At 31.0% G+C, this 22,695-nt stretch overlaps 1 protein-coding gene across 1 annotated transcript; it reads right to left on the bottom strand.

Moving 5' to 3' along the window:
- Positions 1 to 1,177: 1,177 nt before the first annotated feature.
- Positions 1,178 to 21,964, bottom strand: LOC139813118 (uncharacterized). Its single transcript, XM_071778447.1, has 7 exons — positions 21,699 to 21,964; positions 14,179 to 14,336; positions 12,282 to 12,364; positions 11,968 to 12,072; positions 9,336 to 9,452; positions 6,100 to 6,352; positions 1,178 to 5,958 (listed from the first exon to the last, which is right to left on the bottom strand). Exons 1-7 carry the CDS (start codon positions 21,762 to 21,764, stop codon positions 5,754 to 5,756), a joined length of 987 nt encoding a protein of 328 aa, XP_071634548.1. The 5' UTR covers positions 21,765 to 21,964; the 3' UTR covers positions 1,178 to 5,753.
- Between the last annotated feature and the right edge of the window lie 731 nt (positions 21,965 to 22,695).

Genomic DNA, 22,695 nt, shown 5'->3' with positions numbered 1-22,695 from the left:
TTAGTCTTAAAAACGAAAAAAAACGAAAAATTATCTCAAATATTAAAGTAATCGAAGATTGGCAGATAATTTGTAAGAATAGTTCTTGCTAAGAAGTGGAATATAGACCTGAGATACATATAGTACTTATTTATTGTAAAAGACATGAACATTAGGATCTATATGAAAATTGTATGAAATAATAAGGTTCTTAAAAAAAAATGACGTTTTGTTACTTCAAACAAATCTATAATTTTTACAGTAAAACACTTTCCACAAGTGAGAAACGGAAGCATACATTGGAGAAGTAGGTTTTTTTTCAAGAAAATTCTACTAGGAAACGTATATTCACGTATGAATACGAGAATTCTCTTCAATTTTATGTAAATTCAATCAGGTTGAAGCTTATATTCTTATAAAATAATATATATTCTTAATGATCACACACATAAATAATCTTTATTTATAAAAATACAACTTATTTAAATTTCAGTTCTTTAAACGCAAACATAATGCGCATATCATGAAACACTGTATCATGTTTTTAAGTGATCACATTTAGGTATGTATGATATACTTTATTCTATCATTTTTTTTAGCACATATGGTAAGTTTGACATTTATTTTATACGTACTTTGACAATTAGGCGTCTTGAATGAAGAGTTCATGGGAAGAAAATGATAAATTCATAATTAATCCATTTTAAGCACAATTTTATGTTTAAAAGTAGAACTTATAAACTTATACACCATGTTTCTTGATCTTTTCGCGATTTTCTGCCGATGTTAAGGTCCGTATTCATATGGCAGTTTTATAGATGTTAGCCTTAAATTGATAGAAATAAAGCTTAAGTCGTAGGCAAATAAACCAATCTTCGATTACTTTAATATTTGAGATAATTTTTCGTTTTTTTTCGTTTTTAAGACTAATAATAAACCAACAAACGCTAAAATTAAACCAACAATCATCAGCATACGATTACGCATCGATTAGGCTTTTTTGAAATTAAAAATAAAATTTTTCCGGCTAACTTAATGCTAATTTTTCTTTTTAAATTAAAAAAAAAATTAAGAACCAACAAACGTTGTAATTAGGCCAACAATCACCAACAAACGACCAACAAACGATAAAAAAATATGAAAATTAATAAAGTCGAAGTTGACCGGCTAAGTTAAGGCCTTCACACATAAAATGTCGTAAGGACGTAAAACGTAGGCGTAAGAAAATCGATCAATCCCAATCAAGTATTTCCCCCTACTGTGGTTACGAACAGCACAATATTTGATTGGGATTGGTCGATTTTCTTACGCTTACGTTTTACGTTCTTACGCGATTTTATGTGTGAAGGCCTTTACTGGAGCTCGAGAGTCAGTACAATTCTAACGGTCGTCGAGACTCAGTTCTGCCAACCTCGTAACTCTCAACCCTCTTGCTAGCGCAGGAGAGGGGGCTGACCAATCGGAAGGGAGACAGATATGCTGCTCCCTACATTTGTTCGATCGCTGCGCCATCTCTCGCTACACGCAATACTGCTTATCCTATCAACCTGCATGTGTTTTTGCACAAAATAGTAGCGAAGGCTCAAACTTTTTTGTTACGTTATTAATTTTAGTTTTTCATGTACGGTATTTTTTGTTTACATTATACGAATGGCGCGTGTATCTTATTTTGTACATACAAACTGTACAACTCCTGTATTAAGCGTTTACGGTAGGTGACAGCTCAAACATGTATTTTTTAAATTTTTTTTTGTCTTGAAATCAACACTCGCGCGATGTGTTTTCGTGCATATTTCAATTGTGTATAAACTTTTTTAACTTCTGTACAGTCTACTCAAAGTTGGAGCTCTCCCTGCAATTGTCGGTAATTTGGGTCAGTTTAGGATCCCCTTAAGACGGTCTTGAAATAGGATCTGAATTATGATTGTGTACGATTTTGTGGTAATGTCGACGATTTTATGATTCTCTTCCGTGTTATGTTCACGATTTTTTGATTTTTTTCAAAAAAAATTTTTTTTCAAAAAATCGTGGACGTAGCACGGAAGAGAACAAAATCGTGCACATTATCTACACTGACCTACAGGATTCGGTAACAGCCAAAACACGGGCATGACCATTTTCATTCTTCTCTCTGCTCACAATGTGTAAGCAAGCAAGACGAATTTAATCTATATGTATAATGTATATATAATGAGAGATTGAACTATATTTATAATTGATATTTTAATTTTTAATTTTATAAGTTTCGAAATGTACAGTTTCTTTTCTAGCGATTGGCTGGTCGACCAATTGTTACAGATAAGAGAATTAAATATTCAATGCAGTTTGACGTTATTAAAAGTAAACAGCATTTTTTCACGAGTATACAATATAAAAAAGAACACAAATATGCAAAATGCGATGCAAAATGAATGTAAAAAAATTCGAGCAAAATAACATAAATGTATTATAGCTATAGTAAAAATGCAACAACTTGCGACCATTAATAATGTAAAAAATTGCATTTATTGATATACAAAATTCTTATTAATAATATATTTTACGCATATAAATTATGTCTAAAATTTGAGTATTAAAATAAATCATAAAAAATATGAACTGCCCTATAGTCTGTCCCTATAGGAAAATTGCGCAAATATTGTACAATAATTGCAAGTTTAATAGAGAGAATAATTTCACAATTATTGCGGTTAAATGATTTTTCATATAACGAAGCGTTCTTACACTTCTTACCGGCAAGAAATTTCTGAATATTTGCACGAAAATTGAGAATTTAATTTTAGGTTTAAATTTTGTACACTTATTTCGATATTTGGAAGTAAAATTACTTCAGCAAACATAGATATACATTATAACAGTTACATACTTTATGCAATACATATACGTATACAGGGTGTTTCTAAAACTATGTCAGAGATTTTAAGGACGTATTCTAGGGATCAAAATAAGGAAAAAAGTTCCTATGAACATGGATCGGTAAAAGTTTACAATAACAAACACAGCTTGGATTACTTTGACCTTGACATATGTTGTCAAGGACATAATACTGAGTAACTTTTCCTTATAACTTAATCGGCGGTCGCTGCTTATTAAAAAGTTATAAACAAAGAAAGTTTGAAAAATATAGCAGCTATTTTGAGTATTGGAAAGCATAAATGACTAATATATATGTTGAAATAGTTCACGCATACACTTTTCACGCGAACCGAGGTTCAACCACACCCCCCCTGCTTTCGGGGGAGGTGCGGTAGCCCCGAAATAGTTCACGCATATACTTTTCACGCGAACCGAGGTTCACCCACACCCCCTCCCCTGCTTTCGGGGGAGGTGCGGTAGCCCCGAAATAGTTTACGCATGGGTTAGTTGACGCGCTTTAAACAATTAAATACTGTTAAAGCGCGTCATCTAACCTATGTAGATTAGTGACGCGCTTTAAACAGTTAAATACTTGTAAAGCGCGTCATCTAACATACGTATTTTCCAAACTTTTTTGTTAATAACTTTTTAACGAATAACGAGCAACGGCTAAAACCTTCTGAAGGTCACTCGGGGTCATGATCTTGACAACATATATCAAGGTCATTGAAATCGGTGAGGTCGCCAAACTTTTTTTTGTTAATAACTTTTTAATAAAAAGCGACCGCCGATTAAGTTATAAGGAAAAGTTACTCAGTATTATGTCCTTAACAACATATGTCAAGGTCAAAGTAATCCGAGCTGTGTTTGTTATTGTAAACTTTTACCCATGGATCCAAAAATGCTTTCCCTCCGAATTATAAGGCCAGTTTCATCAACGTCGATTAACTCTGTAACCTTCAATTAAACTCACTCTTCATCTCTTTCTAACTGTTCCCCTTAAGAAAGAGATGAAGTTTAATCGAAGGTTACAGTTAATCAAAGATGGTGAAACCGGCCCATAGCCCCCTAAAGTTGGAGGAAATGTACATAGCGTAATAATTAACAGTACTGTTTTTGGACCCATGTTTATAGGAACTTTTTTTCTTATTATGACCTTAAAATATCTGACATAGTTTCTGAAACACCCTGTATATACCATCATATTTTGCAAAGAAAGGCTGCCGTCTATCGACGATCCAGCAAACACAGAATAAAACACAAATATATTTCTCGATTATTTCGCAATTTCTTTCCAAATTTAATTTTGCAGATATTCCACTAAGGTAATAATTAAACGCTGCTGTCTTGCTAAAATACTATTTAGAAATAAATTGTGCAAATATTTATTGATATTTTCACAAAGGTCTAGTATTGTACGTTGCAAATGTTGAGACATATAATTGCAGCATTCTCAATTTCGTGCGATTTCTTCATATAATGTTACAAATCTTTTTCTCTCTCTCTCTCTCTCTCTCGGGATCCCAGACAGTACAGGATAGCCTATAGATATCTAGTTATATCCATTTCATAAGTGTTGTCTGAGGTGTATAATTCTTAATAATAATCTATAATAATATCTATAATAATATATGTTGTTAGATACTATAGACTAGTACGAGGTAATTTTATGTGTCACACATACTACGTTTACGCGAGCGTTACTTTTGTAGTAACTTACGATAATTCCTTCGCATAAACGGGATTTTGTAGTAACTTACGATAATTTACTCCGCGTAAACGAGTGATATATCGTAAGTTACTACAGAAGTAACGCTCGCGTAAACGTAGTAACAATCACACCTAGACTGCTAATAGAGGCTTTGCGAATGAAGCTACAAAAGGTGAGGCAAGTGAAAGCAAGGGGAAGAGTAGAGGAAAGGTGGCTATCTTTGAAAGGACCAGTTTTAATATCACACGCATTACAAAAAATTTACATGTGTGGTTTTTTTCAAAGATGATGGATGGCGTATTTTCTGACTTTAGTGCAACCTGTACTAAACTATAGCAATCTAGCGCTCCTAGGGCTGCGGTCCACTTGTTACAAATGCTTTGAAGCGTTCTTCTCCTTCTTTCTTTATTGAAAGAAAGGAGATGGAGGAATACTTTAGAGCATTTGTAGCGTCAAGTGGACCACAGCCTAAGTAATATATTATATGTCTGTGGTAATAGAGATGAAGAACCCCACGGTTTGTTACTCCCGAAGTATTTTATAACTCCAAACTCTCTCTGTTGTGTAAGTGTGTGTTTTAGTTGAGCAAATGCTCATATTGCCATTTGTCTACAGTTAGAAAATGGTCCAAGCGTTCATATATATATTATAATATATAAATTTAACAAATTTTCCTTGAATATCTCAACAAATATTAGGCAAATATAAAAATGTTTCGGACAAATGTTGTTCAAATTAATTAATATATATATAAGAGTATACATGTATAAGTGTGTGTGTGTGTGTGTGTGTGTGTGTGTGTGTGTATATATATATATATATATATATATATATATATATATATATATATATACCTATACATATTTATATGTATATATCTTATAAATAATTTTTGAGATATGAAATGATTTATAATTGATTTCATACTTTATTCCTTTTCAACTTTCTAATTAATTCTGTATAAAATCGAGACGTACACAGGATCCTAAATAGTATTAAAACGTCTTTAAGACGTACGTTTATATCCTGTTGTATGTTTTATGTCTCAATTTTGGACATAGTGTTGTCTGGGATAGTATATACAGATCAGAATCGAATCCAAGACCTGTTTTGATTTAACATTAACAAGGCCACTTATCTAACATTAAAAATAATAATAATTAATACTAACGTTTGTTTTCATTTGCATAACTACTTGAATGAACTATTAATGAATAACATTCACACTCATATTAATAGTATTACTGAGTGCTTGATTTATAATAATATCACTTTTCTTTTCAGCGTTATTCTTTTCATTCGACTCAGGATCTGTGTCGCTATCTGATGAATAAGTCTGCAGCAATGTTGTATTTCTGGCATTATCTTCCTGTTCGATGTTAACTTCCGGCAGTCCAGTAATAGTCGTTTGCCTGTAACATGTTTTGTCATTTAACAAAAAGTACTTCTAATTGTAAACTTATTTAATACGAATTTTGCATAAAATAGTTTAAGTATTAATCTGATATCAATCGTTGAGTAGGAAAAATATAAGAAATTTATCCATTACTCACATTGTAGACTGGTTATCAAGAATATCGTTCTGTAATTGCGCTACAATATATCCTTCGTTAGGAACATTTGCGCCAGGAATGTTATTACCAGAAGACGATACGATAGGTGCACTTGCTACGATGGCACAAATCCTCAATGGGGTAACTTGATACTGTGGTGGTGTACACACTCTAGCAGTTTGATATTCATTGTTTATAGTTCGTCTGTAATTATTGTCACAACATTTCTCTTTAGCAAGCTCTGTAAATGGTCCTAAAAAAAAAAAAACGAACGTTTGTGAATTATATAAAGCCATTGCATATGCAATATTATAGATAATTTATATCATTTCGTTCATACAGAACAATTACCACGGTCTGAATTCTTCGCACTTTCATTTCAGCGTTCAAATACGTAGATATACTGTAGATATACATAGACGTACTGTAACGTAATAATTACCGTTTTCGTTAACATGTACCTATTTACGTATAAAGTGTTACGTTTAAAGCTTACAGGCGTGCGATTATAAGAAGTGCAAGTTATTTGTGTAATGTGAAAATGATTAATTTGTGCAAACATTATGCCAGTTCTATGTAAAGCATTATTTAAAAGTTATCCTATTCTCTGTGAGTTTTTTTTTCATTAAACAGTTTTTATCATGAAAAAGCGAAGTTTTCTTTCGCGCGGATTAGTCGGTCACAGGTTAATTTATGCGTATTACATAAAATAATTTAGATAGCCTGATAGATAAGACAGCACATTATCAGAGAACAAAATTATTTTAAAAAATTAAATGGTTTCTTGCAGTTTATATTATACAGATCTATTATAGAGTAGCAATCTATTATGACTACATATGCATGTTATCAATTATTATCTTTGTAATTTGCAGAATGCAGATTACACAAGTTGCAGCTGATGCTCAATTTATTAGAAAAGCACTTATCAAATTTTAAAGCGTAAAACATTTAACTACTTGAATGTTTCTATATAGAAATTGTCTCCGCTCTGGTGAAAAAATTCTGATATCTCTTATCTTTAAGAATCTTTCTTTAAAAATATTTTAAATTTAGAAGATTTCTTGAATACACACTTGAAATTTTATAAGGTTTCTTAAAAAATTAGAGAATGAGAAATCTTAGAATATTTCAGAATGCACATGTACAAAGAACTCTAGAATAGATGTAGAGTTTTTCAGCATTTCTGAAGTGTTCCAACTCATATAAAATGTCTCTTTAAATGTCTGATTTGTACAAATTTCCTAAAAAGTTACACAATTACACAGAAATTGTTAACAATTCTGGGATTTATAAAGAAATTTTGAAAAATTATATGAAGAATTCTAAGAAAAATTTTTACTAAGGTAGGGCTAATCCGTCTATTTTTTTTTGGTGCCGATTTTTAACAACAAAATAAATAATTGTAGTTAAATGTGGTATACCACTGTAAAGAGTGAATCTTTAGCTACAAAATTTATATAGGAAATTTTTGTCTACGTCGCTTTGTTTAACCGGTATAGAGCAAAAACGACAACGGTGGAAAAATTGAAATCTCAAAAATGCTGGGGTTAAACCGTCTACCCCCCGGGATAAATCAGTTTCAGGTTTGATCGCCCATGAAATATTAGACATCTATATTGGATTCGTGTTCAGCATGCATTACTCTTTATAATCAGAATGCATTTATAATCACGTACCTCGAGATTTGGAGAGCAAATATTATTGCAAATATTACAAAATTTCCACGCGCAGAAAATTTCACTTTTTACCACAAAAACACGTTTGCCCTCGTAAAAATCATAACAGGGCAGGTAACCTGCCGAAACTTCGTTGGTCACATGGGGGTTGGTACCATAAGCAGCGTTTACAATGTTAATAGCGAGTTCGCACAATATACAGGTTCCGAGATATTTGATTAGACGGATTTATCCCGTAGACGTTTTAGCCTCGGTCTCCCCTATAGCTTTTCAGGATATTATTATTTATATTCAAATTATTTGCTTTGTCTTTAATGGCAGAGTCATAAAGGAATATCCTGTATATTAAGACGATAGGATAGAAAGCTTTCTCCACCATATATATAAGCAAAGTTAATATATATACATACATACAGAATATTAAAAAAGTGTCAAAAGCTATTAAACTTGGTCAAAGAGAAATTATTTCTACATAATACGATTACAAATGATTGGAAGATACAGGTAATTCACGTTTGCGATTTTATATATATGGATCTGGTTATAGGATTTATTTTACATATATCCGAATCTTCGAGTCATTTTTCATGTAAAAGTATATTAACGTGTTAGTATGTCGCTAATCATATTTTAGTTGGCCTTTTGTTTATGCTAAGTATGTTATTTTGTAATATGAAGAACAATGGAATATAAAAATAAATTTATAATATTTTGTAATAATATTATAAATAATAATATTATAAAAATAGATATATTACTTTATTTCTTGGTGTATTTTGTTATACTTTTTTATCATTACTAAATCATAATCTTACAAACAATTATACACGTTAATCATGCATGCTCAACAATGTTCAGTCAAGATAATTGACGCGACTTAAACGGAAAACTCAATATCGGTCATTGATGACATCATGACGATAAACGTGTTAAGGTAAGATGATCAAGAAGAAGAATTGCGATATTTTATGCTCAAGATATATTATGATATGTTGAAATATATTCCAAAAATTCTCATTTTCAATGATTGTATCTTAACATTTTTATGTAGAATGACAGAAATGTAGCTTAATCTATTTATATTTTTCCGTTAGACGTAGAGAGGTATATGTTTTTTTACCTACATGAATCGATTTTTCTTATGTATGAAAGTATTCAGAAAGATCATCGAAAAATAGAGATGAAATATTCCATATTTTTCATACTTTCACATATTTCATGTGAAAATAAAATGTGAAATATTTCACTTAAAAAATATTCATTTTTTGATGTTTTTATCCTAATATTTTTATACATAATAATGAAAATAAATTTATGTGAAAAAACATATATTCTTTTATTTAAAGGAATAGAAGTAACTATTTCAGAAGCAATTATATTTAAAATAAAGATGTGTTATCCGTAACATGGCTTTCTCAAAATTAAACTATTTGTGTAGAAAATATTTTTACTAATATCGTTTGGTATCAGAGAAATGTGTTTTATCGATTAAAATAAGATATCTTGTGCAGATACGCGCGCGTGCATACATGTATAAATATGTATAAATATACTTACTTTGCTCTTCCAGTGAAATACTTGTTAATTCGTCATTTGTATTAGTAGTTGCAACCTCAGTAATTGCAAGCTCAGTATTTGCTGCATTATTCAGCGTAAAAAAGTTGCGCCTATTGCCTGTAAAAAGATACATTTGAAACATATTGAGTGATCGTCAAAGTTCAATATTGACAAACGTTAAATTATGCAATTCGTTTATTACATAAAGTAATTAATGTTCCAATGACTGAACATGTCCACAGTGAACGAAAAGTCAACAATAAAATGTTTTTCAGCAAAAAATAACAAACTAAAAAAAATTGAATATATAGAAATAAATTATAAATACATATAATATTCATTATATATTCTTGATAAATATATAAATGCATTATAAAAATATATAATTTGATTGAAAATTATTGTGAAAGATTTATTTCGAATGTCGCAAGGACAGATTATATTTTCACATATTTTCTTATTATCTTTGTAATTAAGATACAATATCTATATTTTCGAACTTTTTTACTGTATCGTACTATATTTATCTAAATACGTAATACGCCTTTTGCGGTTGATCAATAAAAAAGTAAAAAAAATATATATATATATTTTATTGAAAATTTTTTATTTAAGAAAAAATTTCAATACTCAATTATTAGTATTCAAAATCTTAGTTGTCGATTGTTAGAATGCATTTGTTAATATCTATATGTCCGAGTGATTAAATGATTATAAACAATAACTTTCAACTAATTTCATTTCATAAAGGGTGAATGTTCTTAATTTATTACTAGAAATAAAAGAAATTTGATTAAATTTCTTGACATTAAATTAAATATATTTTTAAATAATAATAAATTTACCCTGAAATAGAAATAAAAATCAAACTTTAAAGTATTGCTTTATGAGTTTATGTTATCATTTTTGTGTAAAACTTTTATTTTATTTTTAGACCCTTCAAAAGTTTACAACTGTGTAAATCACTTTTTCTTCTATTCTTTCTTCTCCATAAGTCTATAAAGAAGAGTTCGTACTTGTGAGTGAAAAGAATACAAATCTTTTATAAAAAACGTTCATCAAACATTATTTCGAGAAAATTATTATGAGAAATTAAAACATTAATATCTTCAAAATGTTTTTGAAATTTTATTTGAAAAATTTGTTTATTTATAGTATTACTTAATAAGCACTCAATCATTGATTAAACCTGTTCTTATCTAATTATTAGGGTACTAATGGTGTAATATAAAATATTATTGTATTAAAATGTTATTTAAGTATTTTTTTCTAAATTTATGTTAATATTTTTTGGTTGTGTCAAAAAGAACAAAGTTTTATGTACTAATTTTTTTTAGTAATAATACTAATTATTAATCAATAATTGTTGATATAGAGTTGAATTCGCCTTCTTATTAGTTCAGTCATTGGAGCATTTATTTCATGTTACTATAACAATAGACTAATAGGAAAATAAGTTTTTAATTATTAATAATAAAATATTATTTGCATAAATAATGTAAATATCAGTCTCTCTCTCTCTCTTTCTCTCCACGCATGCACGCACGCAATCATACGCACACACAGGGTGTTTATTTGAAAAAAGTTTCCATCTCAACATCTTCTAATATGCATCCTATAAAAAAATGTTGAATATAAAAGTATATTTTTATGTGGGGTGTATAATAATGATAATTTTAAAAATTACGTGGTTTTCATAAGGTTCTTTCAAGATTAACTTTTTCTTCTTAAATAGAAAGGGGTATTTTTCAAAAAAGCAGATAACTTTGCGTCCAACACTCTTTAAGACTTACTTCTTTAAATGTTTTTTTTACTGAAAAAAATTTTAGAAAAAGTTAAAATACGTGCATGCCTTGTAGCTTTGTATGAACATGTGTGCGTGCATACGAGCGACCTCAAGAATGTAAACATAACTTTGGAGGTTTGCTTAATATTTCGACTGTGTAATCCCGTAGTGTATAGTTATTAATCCATCGGTCAAAGCTCCTAAACTGCTTACGATTTCTTGTTCAAATTACTTTAATATCTACATTCTAATAAGTGTGTATGTGTTTGAAATTCTTCATTGCAAAATGCCCCAAAACTTCAATTTAAGCAAGCTTGTTTAAAATTCTATTATTTGTACGTTTGATATTGTGAACAGATCCAGTTTCTAAAAACTTTCTTCTCCAACTCGTAGAAAGTTTTTAAAAACTCTCTGCAAGTTTATTCACATAGATATGTGACACATTTTTATCAGGATATTTATCATTAAAGACTGTTACTACCGGTTTCACCACCGCCATCGCGCCACTCCAAACACACCGGTTTTCGGTTGCATAAATAAAAATAATCTCTGTTCTGTCATTTATACACCATATTTACTCGATAACACTCTTTCAACAAGACTTTCAATATTAGGATATGGATATTGAAATGATTTGACAACTAAAGAAGACATTAAAATGACCGATTACGTATGAAGTATCTATAATAATCATAAAGTATAAGAAAGGGAGAAAGAGGCAGGAGGGAGGGAGGAAGGAGATAAAAGGGAGGGAAAAAGGAAAAAGAGAGTAAAAGGAATGAAAATCATATAAAGAGTTTATCTAGAGATAAAAACTGAAAACTTACAGTAGCCTTTCTTACTTACGTATAAACCACATTAATAAGTAAATCGTAATAAAGACAATAAGGATTGGAAATATTATCATTAATGTCAATTTTGTTATATCCGTTGTATTGTCCATTGTAGATCCTGCGAACAAAAAATTTAATGAATGATTAAGGAAGAAGTAAAAAACGTTGTGTATCTTAAGAGATACGGATATAAGTATTTCATATAGATTTTACCTCAACTAGAGAATATATAATGAATGATTGAAATTAGCAATAGAACGAGTAAACGACAATTATTTTATACGCATACAAATTATAAATTTAAAAGTAGCAGCATTATATACTCACCTACATAGTAGGGTTTTGTGTCAGTAACGTTCTTTTGACAAAAATCATTTTCTTTGCCGTCCGCGAGTATTTCTTTGCTGAATCTTTAAACAAAGAAAATGAAGGATAATTTTTTGTAAAAACATATCGAGTATAGGTGCTCTGACAGAGAATATTACGACGTCTTAAAGAATTTATGACGTCTTTGAGGCGTCTTATAGACGTTTTATTTTAATTAATTTAAACGACCACTTTTATAAATATTGTAAAATAAAACTTAATAATACGGAAACGCGTTAATAAGAAGAAAAATACGAAAGAAGAGCTAGTATTGCGTGATAAATCGGTATATAAATAAATTTAATATTTACATAACTCTGATAACATGTACTCTATATGTATATTACAACAAAGTTTGCGATTTTATTGTTATCAAAGTTATATGTAAGTATTAAATTATTGATATACTAATGTATTTTTTTTAGACAATTCCAACTTCTGTTTTGTATTCTAGCTCTTTCTTATAATGCATGTTCAAATAACTTTGCCTTAATTGTGTCGCGACACTAAAGTAATACAAATAAATATCTGACAAGTACTAAATTAGCTGGAAAAAAATATTTTTTATAGGCTGTTATATCTCAATTGGCCATGTCACATGTATTTTAATCTATAAATATTAATCGGTAATGTAAATATTTTTGTGCATGTTCCAAAAAATATCTTATAAAAGATAACTTTCAGACGTCTTCGGAAAGTCTTGAAGACATTTTTAAGATGTCTTTTGTAAAGTCTTAAAAGTATCTTAAGGAAGACGTTTTTAAAACATCTTCTGCACATGCGACATGTGTGTAAAAGACGTCGTTGTGTCTAGATGTTACATTCACTTCGACATTGATAATTACAGTCATGCGACACCGTTCTAATCAAATGTTTACTCTGTGACGCATGACGCATCGGTCATTCGAACTGCCACGATATTTTACATTTGCATGCGTCGCTCATCATTCCAGGTAGCAAGATGACGTCTAAAGACATCTTAATGACGTTATATAGAGACGTCATTAAGACGGAATTAATACGTCATTTGATGTCACTCTGCTACCTGGGATATTCCTGATAAACGATCATAAAAATATATTCTCAAATTAATAAAATTTATTAAACAATTTATTTTTTCTTGTAAGTTGCTTTCATAAAGATTCTTATATAACATGAAAAAAGAAATGAAGTAAAAGAGCAATTGTTCACTTATTTAGTACTCTAATAAAGAGCAAAGTATTATGCTAATAGCTATAATCTTTTGTCTGATAAAAATGCAACAGATGTTTTTTTCGAATTCATCATGCAGATCATACAGATTCTTTTGCCTCATTTAGGAATATCTTTTCTTTAGAAAGGCACGTAAAAATCAGATCAAATTTTATTGAGCGATTAAATAAGATTTGTAAATAAGCGGCCAAATAAAATTTGCTGATAAAGCAATCAACAATGATTTAACACGCAAACAAATGATCTTTGTCGTTCGTATGCAGTGACAAATAGTGTATAACAAAATGCAGCAGTAATTTTACTGGGAATGCTGAATAACTTCGTAATATAGAACGGTTGCTTGTTAAGTAAAATACCTGGGATTCGATTTCCAGTCTTGTTACCTACATATATTTAAGTGTTTAATTTTCCATTGTTATTGCTCCTTAAGAAGACTCAAAACACGAAGTGTCTTTGCATAAAGAATACTTCACAAAGGACTCAATGAGGAAAAAATAGAAAATTATCAATATTTGGAAATTTAGAGAATATTATAATCTGGATAATCTGGAATTCTTTCTCCATCAGATCTTACAATGAGATAAATCACGGTACTGTGACCGTGAAGTCAAAAATCCACAATCAAGAAAAAGAAGAATAATCTTACCCTGTCTTACAAGGTCCGCATTTTTGCCCGTTGATGGTCTTTACCTCACCCTTTATACGATTGAATCGCGAGCAAAAGTTCGTAGAATCTACGCACAGTTTGTTAAAGCATATATAGTCGTAGTCACAATCTTTGTTATTCTCGCATGATTTAGATTCCTGCAACAGAAACACGTGTTATCGCTTAGCGCGAATTCAAGAAAACTTAACAGTCGAAACTATTTTTTTTAATTCATGAATATTTAATGATAAGAGAGAAAGCGGATCAAGTTATTAGTAATTCAAATAAAAACGAATGTAAAATTGGCAAAATATAATTCATTATCATATCATTTTAATTATCTATTAATAAAATTAGCAACATACACAAACACAAACAAATAACCCATTATAACAAAATTGTTATAAAATATAAAAATTAGATTGTGTGCCTTCTCATCACATTCTTCGACTATCTATCTATTATAAATTACCGTAAATTACCAATGGCGCTGCAATAAATAAATATTATTTCGTTAACATATGCACGCACACATCATGTAATGAATATTTTATTTTGTGTGTATATGTCTATATATATGTATTTTTTCAAGATATTTCATATTTTATGTTAAGGAGGTTCGATGGGGAGGGGGGGGGGAGTAGTGGGACGCGGGGGTTCTGGCAACAGCGCACTAGCGTTTGAAGTAGTGGGAGAGAAGGGGATTGCTCTGATTGGTCGCCGCGTGTATAGTGCGTGCTGCTGTTCACGTCGTTCACGACCGTGGCAGTCTAGCAGACGAAAAATCAAGCAATTTATGCTTTAATAATTAATTTTTCTACGAAATGTGCGGTAACCTTCCCCTTTCTTTCGCTCATTTATTTGTAAATTATTAAGTTACATGTGCATTTTTTTCCCTTATTATTTGCATTTTTTCTGGCACTTATTTCATTCTGAAGGTATGCGCAATATGTCATTTCCCATAAGAACCTATGTTAAAAATGCAGCCAGTTTCATGAAATTTTAATATGTTGTTTTGGAATAAAAAATAGAATTATGTGAATTTTTTGGAAATTTTTCACCGTCCCGTTTTGAAAAAAATCTACTCCAAAAATTGTACTTTTTAAATTTTTGGAATAGATTTTTTTTCAAAACGGGACAATAAAAAATTTCCAAAAAATTCACATAATTCTATTTTGCATTCCAGAACAACATATTAAAATTTCATGAAACTCTCTGCATTTTGTTGTAGCCATCGAACCTCCTTAAAGTATGTCAGAATAAAATATAAATATTTCCTAAATTATTGAGTTTTTGATAACTATATCTTAATATTTTTATTATACGGAATATTTGTATGGATCAATTTATGTAAAAAATTACGTAACACAAATTTAATTGCGCTTTCTCATCCTTCCACAAACCTTGTGAAAACTTACCTTATGAAAAAAGCGAGTTCATAAGAAGATTGTTAGATTATTCAATTTTGTCCTTTACCATCTTTCTTCTACTTTAAAACAAGAGCTACAATTAGGTGACTCATTCTGTGTACGCGCGCGCGCGCTTATGAGTGCGTGTGCATGCATATGCATATAAATCAACAGAATATTTGTTTATTGAAAAACGATTGTTAATTCATTACAGATTTGTAGCAAAAGAAGAAATGGAACGCTTATTCTGATTTTGACAATGATAGTTTCCTGACCACCCCACCCGATCCTGACGCGAGTACGGTATGGTTAGGTTAGGTCAATAATTTAATTCTTACCAAAATGATATTGATCCGGGTAAATATTTATTTTTCAATTAGATAAATTTTCAATTAAAAATCAGTTGTGTTCTACGCATATATACATTTTTTACATTTGAAATACCATTTCCGTGTTGATCTTTACTTCTTATCGATTTGATAACGAACGTAATAGTGATTCCTTCGATGTTTATGTTTTGAATTGATTATTATATAAAGAATAAATAGTTTGTTCTTGATAAACTCGATTATAAATAAATATTAACCTGGGTAAATATCGTTTGCTTACGCGTTTGTCTGAAGTCTGAAGTGTGGTGACTTATTGGAGATTTAAAATAGCTTTATAATATTAATTCCTTCATGGGAAATGTTTTTGATGAGTGCAATATTGGTCACGCACTCGAGAATATTGAAAAAATCAGTTATCATGAGCATTTCAAGTTTCGTAATTCGTAATTTCTTAGAGAGAGAATTATTCGATTTTCGTATTTTTGCATCACGCATACAGACAGTAAAAAGATAAATTATTGTCTATCAGAATTGAGTACAATTAAATAATGTCATTTTGTTTTCTTTTATAAGTTATAGTTATAACAAAGTCTTCAAGATAAAGAGTTTGGTAAATTTCAATCAAGAGCCCTGCCTTTTTTACGCTTTTTTGAATCTTGAAATATTTTAAATTGCACGAAATTGAATGAATGATCCTGAAAAAAATTGCTTTCACTATCCCTAAGTATGCGTTATATTTACACTTTTGCTTTTCGACTTCAGAAGAATGAGTTTAAACGGGGCTGTTTACTCCGCATTCTCATCTAAAAAAAAACTACAATAAAGGTAGAAACTATTTTCAACTTTATGTTTGATGACATTTCTTTCTTCTTTTACCTATTTCCATTTATAGTCGTATTCTCGGGTTTTATAATATACGTTTAGTTTACTTTATTAGACATAAATCAAATCTCGATTTTAACAAAATTTAGGTTGATCAAGCCTCGTTATGTATTCTATTAGTGTAAAACACATTACGTTTACTTACGAGGAGACTAAAGGTGCGATTTCATGGGCGTCAGTTGACGCGCGTCAAGACGATTTTGTGACGTCATGTTGTTTCTGCGTCGACGCTGAAGAAGTTCAGATTTTCCAACTTCTAGCGTCAAAGTGTCATGTCGGTTCGTTAAAAATCGCGAACTTTCTAAACGCAAAATAGGAAATATCGCGTGGTAAAATCCATGCACTGCACGATTCTCAAAAATCTCTGCAACCCAGTATTTCTTTTTTTTATATTTCCTCCTTTTATTTTCTTCAATTGCAGCTATCACGGCAAATGCTGCTGCTATACGTCTTTTTTGAATTTCTGAATTTCTTGAATTTATAACATTTGCACATTCTACCATCCACTCATAATATTTCATTGACGGCAAACACATTTTTTCGAAAACTACTGCAATAAATAATAACACTGCAGGTTATGTGTATCAATTTCTCGACGCGAGTTCCAAAAATTGACGCATGGTCAATTGACACATTGACGCTTCTTCATTGCGCGTCAGAATATTGGCGTCAACTGACGCCCATGAAAAAGCACCTTTACGGAAGTGTAACTCACCGATTTTAATGAAACTTGGCATATTTGTAGAACATCGAAAAATAATCGACACGTATTTTTTCATTTCGGCAATGGTGCGAGTTTAAGGGGAGGTAACCGTTCAGAGGCCCAAAAAATGCATGAATTTCAGGAATTTTTTTTTTATATAAAATAAATGAATTTGAAAAAAATTTTTAAGGGGTTTTATTCTTGTACTGTTACATAAGAAATTATTATTTTTTCATGTCAAAATAACGGCTCTTGCTTCCACGCCATGAAGCTACAAACGACGTGAGTTTATGCGCGCGAAGCGCTCCACAGCCTTGTCAGCTAATCTGAAACAAAAAACACAAAAAATTTATTAAACTAGACTAAATTTGGAAGGCCTTATGGTTTTCCGATTTTTAAAAAACCCCCGAAAAACAAAATGGCAGTTATTTGAAAAAAAACCATTTAACGGAAACAATGGTTTTTTTTTCAAATGGCTGCCATTTTGTTTTCCGGGGTTTTTTTTTAAATCGGAAAACCATAAGGTTCCCCAAATTTAGTCTAGTTTAATAAATTTTTTGTGTTTTTTGTTTCAGATTAGCTGACAAGGCTGTGGAGCGCTTCGCGCGCATAAACTCACGTCGTTTGTAGCTTCATGGCGTGGAAGCAAGAGCCGTTATTTTGACATAAAAAAATAATAATTTCTTATGTAACAGTACAAGAATAAAACCCCTTAAAAGTTTTTTTCAAATTCATTTATTTTATATAACTAGACACTACAGACGCGCGCTTCGCGCGCGCTATTTAGCTTTAACATTATGCTATTACTATTACATTATTAACTCCTTGATACACACAACTGTCAAAATATACAATGACAGCTGCAAATGAAGTAAGCGCAGCAAGAGAACCAATCGGCATCGCGGAAAAGCGACAACAATAAACTTCACATCTTCTTTTTAGAAGAGGAAAAAAAAATTCCTGAAATTCATGCACTTTTTGGGCCTCTGAACGGTTACCTTACCTCCCCTTAAACCCGCACCATTGCCGAAATAAAAAAATACGTGTCGATTATTTTTCGATGTTCTACAAGTATGCCAAGTTTCATTAAAATCGGTGAGTTACATTTCCGTAAGTCTCCTCGTTAGAGATATCGATGTAGATTTTTTTTCTTGTTAGAAAAAATATTTAAAAAGAAAAAAAATACTAAATGCGTATAATTAGTTTCCACTCTAAAATAGTAGACAATTTCGCTAAAAAAAAAACATTTAAAATAATTAACTTATAAAACATTTAGAATTAACTTGTAAAAGATTATTAGCTATCAGCTGGGACAGATAGATGCGATTTGTTATGCCATCGATAAATTGAGACGCATTATAGGTGACCACGCGCATGCAAGAATGCGCATCTCGGAGCATTCACTTGTCCTGAAGCGTGCACCAGCTTTGCGAGATTTCCGGTTCCGGCCCGATCCGCTCCAAAGAGAAAAAGCCACGAGAGAGCAGTTGATGACTCATGCCTTTCGCACGGCATTGGTTCATTTTGGCGAGCTGTAAAAGTGTCTTCCCTTTCTTATCCCCAATAATCGACCTATAGATCTACCTTTTACGTTTCGTTTTCCTCTGCTTTGCGGATAACTCTATTTTCCCGCAGGTGGCCGATTTTTTTTGCATACGACAAGGGAAGCTATGACGGTCATTTGTGACGTCACAGCGACTAGATCCCACCACATCCGTCGACGTGCGATATCGGGAATAAAGAATAAATGCAGTGTAATTGCTCAATATGAACCACGAGTACGTCATCCCCTCTTTTTCGATTCTCTTTTCTTGAATTTCTTTTGTATTTTCGTCGTTTATATTCTCCGCTCCTCCGTGAAAGATGATGAAATCGCGCGCAAGCTTGCGACGTTGCTTCGCTACTCGTTCTGCCACGCATCTTTGTTCCAAAAAGTAAATCTTTGAGGAGCGAATTGAGGATCACTTTGAATTATTTTTCAACAAATCATCACTATTATTAAGACTTGTAAAATAAAGTTATCCATTACTTATCGAACGTTTTATTATATGATAAAGAATTTATTATATGCTTATATGTATACATTCTGAAAATCTTGTGCCTACTATTTTCAAGAGTTATAAAAAATACTTTCTTTATAAAGCTATTTTTATAAATTAATAAAATTATTTTAATAATGCGCTGCGATGCGAGTTGCATAATTATGTACTAATTTCATTTGCCAGCTATAAGATATTTCGTTGTAGATTTAAATTTAAGTGAAATAAATTGCACGAAACTTCAAAAATTTGAAATGATCGCTGAAGCGTTTTTAGAAAGCGTAGAATTGGAACCAGAGTATCATCTAGATGAACTCACAAATAGTTGATGTAATGAGAAAGTGTGCCTCCCACTGCCTCTCGTAATTCCACGAATTGTCCAACAAATAGATTTTACTTTTTCGCGTTGTATTATTGAAACTCGAATTGCATTCACCTTCGCATTTATAGATAATTTATGCATGTCATGATACATCATCACATAGACAAATAATAAGACTTACATAAATAAGTATCAAACTTTATATAAAAATATATATCATTTTTTATTTTATTATAAAACAATTAATAAAATGATAAAAATATGTTGTTAAGTTATAATGCATAAATTTTATTTTATTTAGCATAGTAGACATTTTCAATTCAAACTTTTAGCCGGCAGTGTGTAATATATTATCTTTTATATATATATATATATATATATATATATATATATATATAATATATATATATATATGTAGGTCCAGAGGTATGTTCCGGGACTGTTTACGTTTTTTGAAATGTACAGTCCTGGAATATAACGCATATATATGTAATCAGATTCAAAAAACTGTCCCGAAAATCGCCGTAAGACATGAATTTTTTCCAGGACAGTCCTGGAAACTGCCAAATGTCTCGGAATATACCGATATCAAAAATAAAAGTCCCGGAACATACTTCCGGACCTACATATTTAACTCATGCAATAGTTGATTTTGATGAATTGTACATGAATTACTGATGTTAAGGTTAATTAAATTTCTTTCTTTATCTAGGGAATGTGTAATCTCAAAAGAGAAAAAAACTGATTTGTACGGATTACATGGATTGTGCAATTATCTCAGCTCGAGATTTTAACCGAATCGGTCCGGAAATCGGTCGCCAGTTAGAAACAAGTCGATCATCTTCCAGAACATTCTCGATCATTCTCGAGATGAAAGGACTTTTGAGAATTGAAAGCAAGTACAGAAGTTGAGCCGTGCCAAACGCATAACTAAAAATCTCTATTATTATTATTTATATATGTTTATTATACTATTGTTATTTTTATTATTTATATATATATTTATATGTATAAATATTTATATGTATACATATTTATATTAAACATATTAATTTATTTAATCTTTATTTTTATTATTTTGCTTAATTTTATCGTATTAATGGTAAATAAATATTATTCGGTTTGTCCTTCGCGAATAATGGGGATCATCAACAGACATAAGCGACCGACACAAATATATTGTCATTTGTAGAATTTATCGTGGACTATTTATAGACTGAATTATAAACCAAGAGTTCGAATTAACTAATTTTAGATCGAGCAACTGATTTTTTTCCTTTTTTGAGATTACATTCTATAGATAAAGAAAGACATTTAATTAACTTTAACAACAATAATTTATATACAATTCATCAAAATCAACTCTACATGCAATTTTACTGGAATAGTCCCGATTCTTTTTAAATGCCGAGACCACGCACGCGGAGTGATGCTCGAGGAAACTTGTTGAAACAGAGCACGTGCCATGATATTGTGTATCAGTCCGGAGTATAACAGAAGAAACGTTTACATCTATGTATCTTTCATCGATTGATCGTGATTCGGGGGTCATGCAAAAACCGTCAATTTGAGATATATATTCAAATCACACTGTTATTTCTCCGGTTATAGCTTATTATTACTGATAAAGCAGTCGCCCGTTGAGCGAACAATTCAGGTTTGATCCTTGCTCTTTGTCACTCCGCATGCAAGCACGCGCGAAAAAATATCATTGTCAAACAAAAACCGGAAGTCCAAATCCCAAGATCAGACAAATAAATCGTGATATTTCTGTATTTGGCAGAATACATCTGACCGGCAATCTGAATAATGAGACTGATTTTATCACGGACTTACCATTTTTTTGTTGTCGCTCATGTTGAGAATGTTATTGCTAACGTTGTGAAGACAGACCGACAGCATAGGTGACAAATCGATTACTGTAAAATGAATCCAAGCACTGCACTGTGAGTTAGATTGAACACTGGTCACTGATGAACGCGTTCGGCCTGCTCGTTTTCTTTCTGCAATTGTATCTACTGGTATCTACGTGAACTGGTATCTTCCGATCACTCTCCGCACATCACTGTACGCAGGTTTGACCTGCACTAACAGGTTCGTGCCTGTTAAGTTGAGCCTGTTCTGCCCTGCGTATCGAATGGGGAGAGTGGGGACCACTGAGAAAGGAGGGGAAAAAGACCCCACAGATTCAGGGCCGTTCATACAGTAATTAGCAGAGGCTCGTAGTTCATAAACAGCTTTAAATATAAATAAAGCAAATGTATATAAAAAATAATAGTAATAATAATATAAATATGGATACATAATAGTATAAAAAATATAAATAAATATAAATTAACAATATAAATATAGATAAGCGCGTGTAAAAAAATTGAATGTATTCAAAAACATAAGAACCACATGAATTTTAAATGTAGATATAATTGTATAAATTGTCTGTCATTTTTTGCTACTTGCGAGATATTTACGCACGCGTCTAATAAATTAGATATCGTACACATAAAGTTATAAAAATTAAGAAACTACGCAAATTTTAGATGTATGAGACAAAATGATCAGCGTAATCAATCAGGATATGTATCGTTTATTTATGATTTATTCAATAAAATAAAAGAACTTTTTTCTGGATGGACTCCTTATTTTTTTATCGCATATTCTTATAGCTCCTCTCGAGACCTTTTCAAAACACTATAATTTTATTCGCTCCAAAGCCCAAGTCAGCCGTTTCGAAGTTATCGAGCTTTTTATGTAAGATGTCGATGACTGTAGTTATCGTATTCTACCGTGAAGGAGAGGATGGTAGGACTAGTAGGTGATGTGTGTGCAAATGGAG

This window comes from Temnothorax longispinosus, chromosome 5 (genome assembly GCF_030848805.1).
Source record: "Temnothorax longispinosus isolate EJ_2023e chromosome 5, Tlon_JGU_v1, whole genome shotgun sequence".
In the NCBI taxonomy this organism is placed as follows: Eukaryota; Metazoa; Arthropoda; class Insecta; order Hymenoptera; family Formicidae; genus Temnothorax; species Temnothorax longispinosus.
The sequence above is the reverse complement of the archived record's forward strand: the minus strand, read 5'-3'. Positions and strand labels throughout refer to the sequence as shown.

Bases quoted from the DNA above. Each gene is read 5' to 3' on its own strand.
- LOC139813118 (XM_071778447.1), bottom strand. From the start codon at position 21,764: ATGCTGTCGGTCTGTCTTCACAACGTTAGCAATAACATTCTCAACATG. The intron at 9,453-11,967 runs GTAAGTAAGAAA...ATCTTTTTACAG, and splicing joins CTTATTAATGTGGTTTATAC to GCAATAGGCGCAACTTTTTT. The intron at 5,959-6,099 runs GTGAGTAATGGA...AACATGTTACAG, and splicing joins CTTGATAACCAGTCTACAAT to GCAAACGACTATTACTGGAC.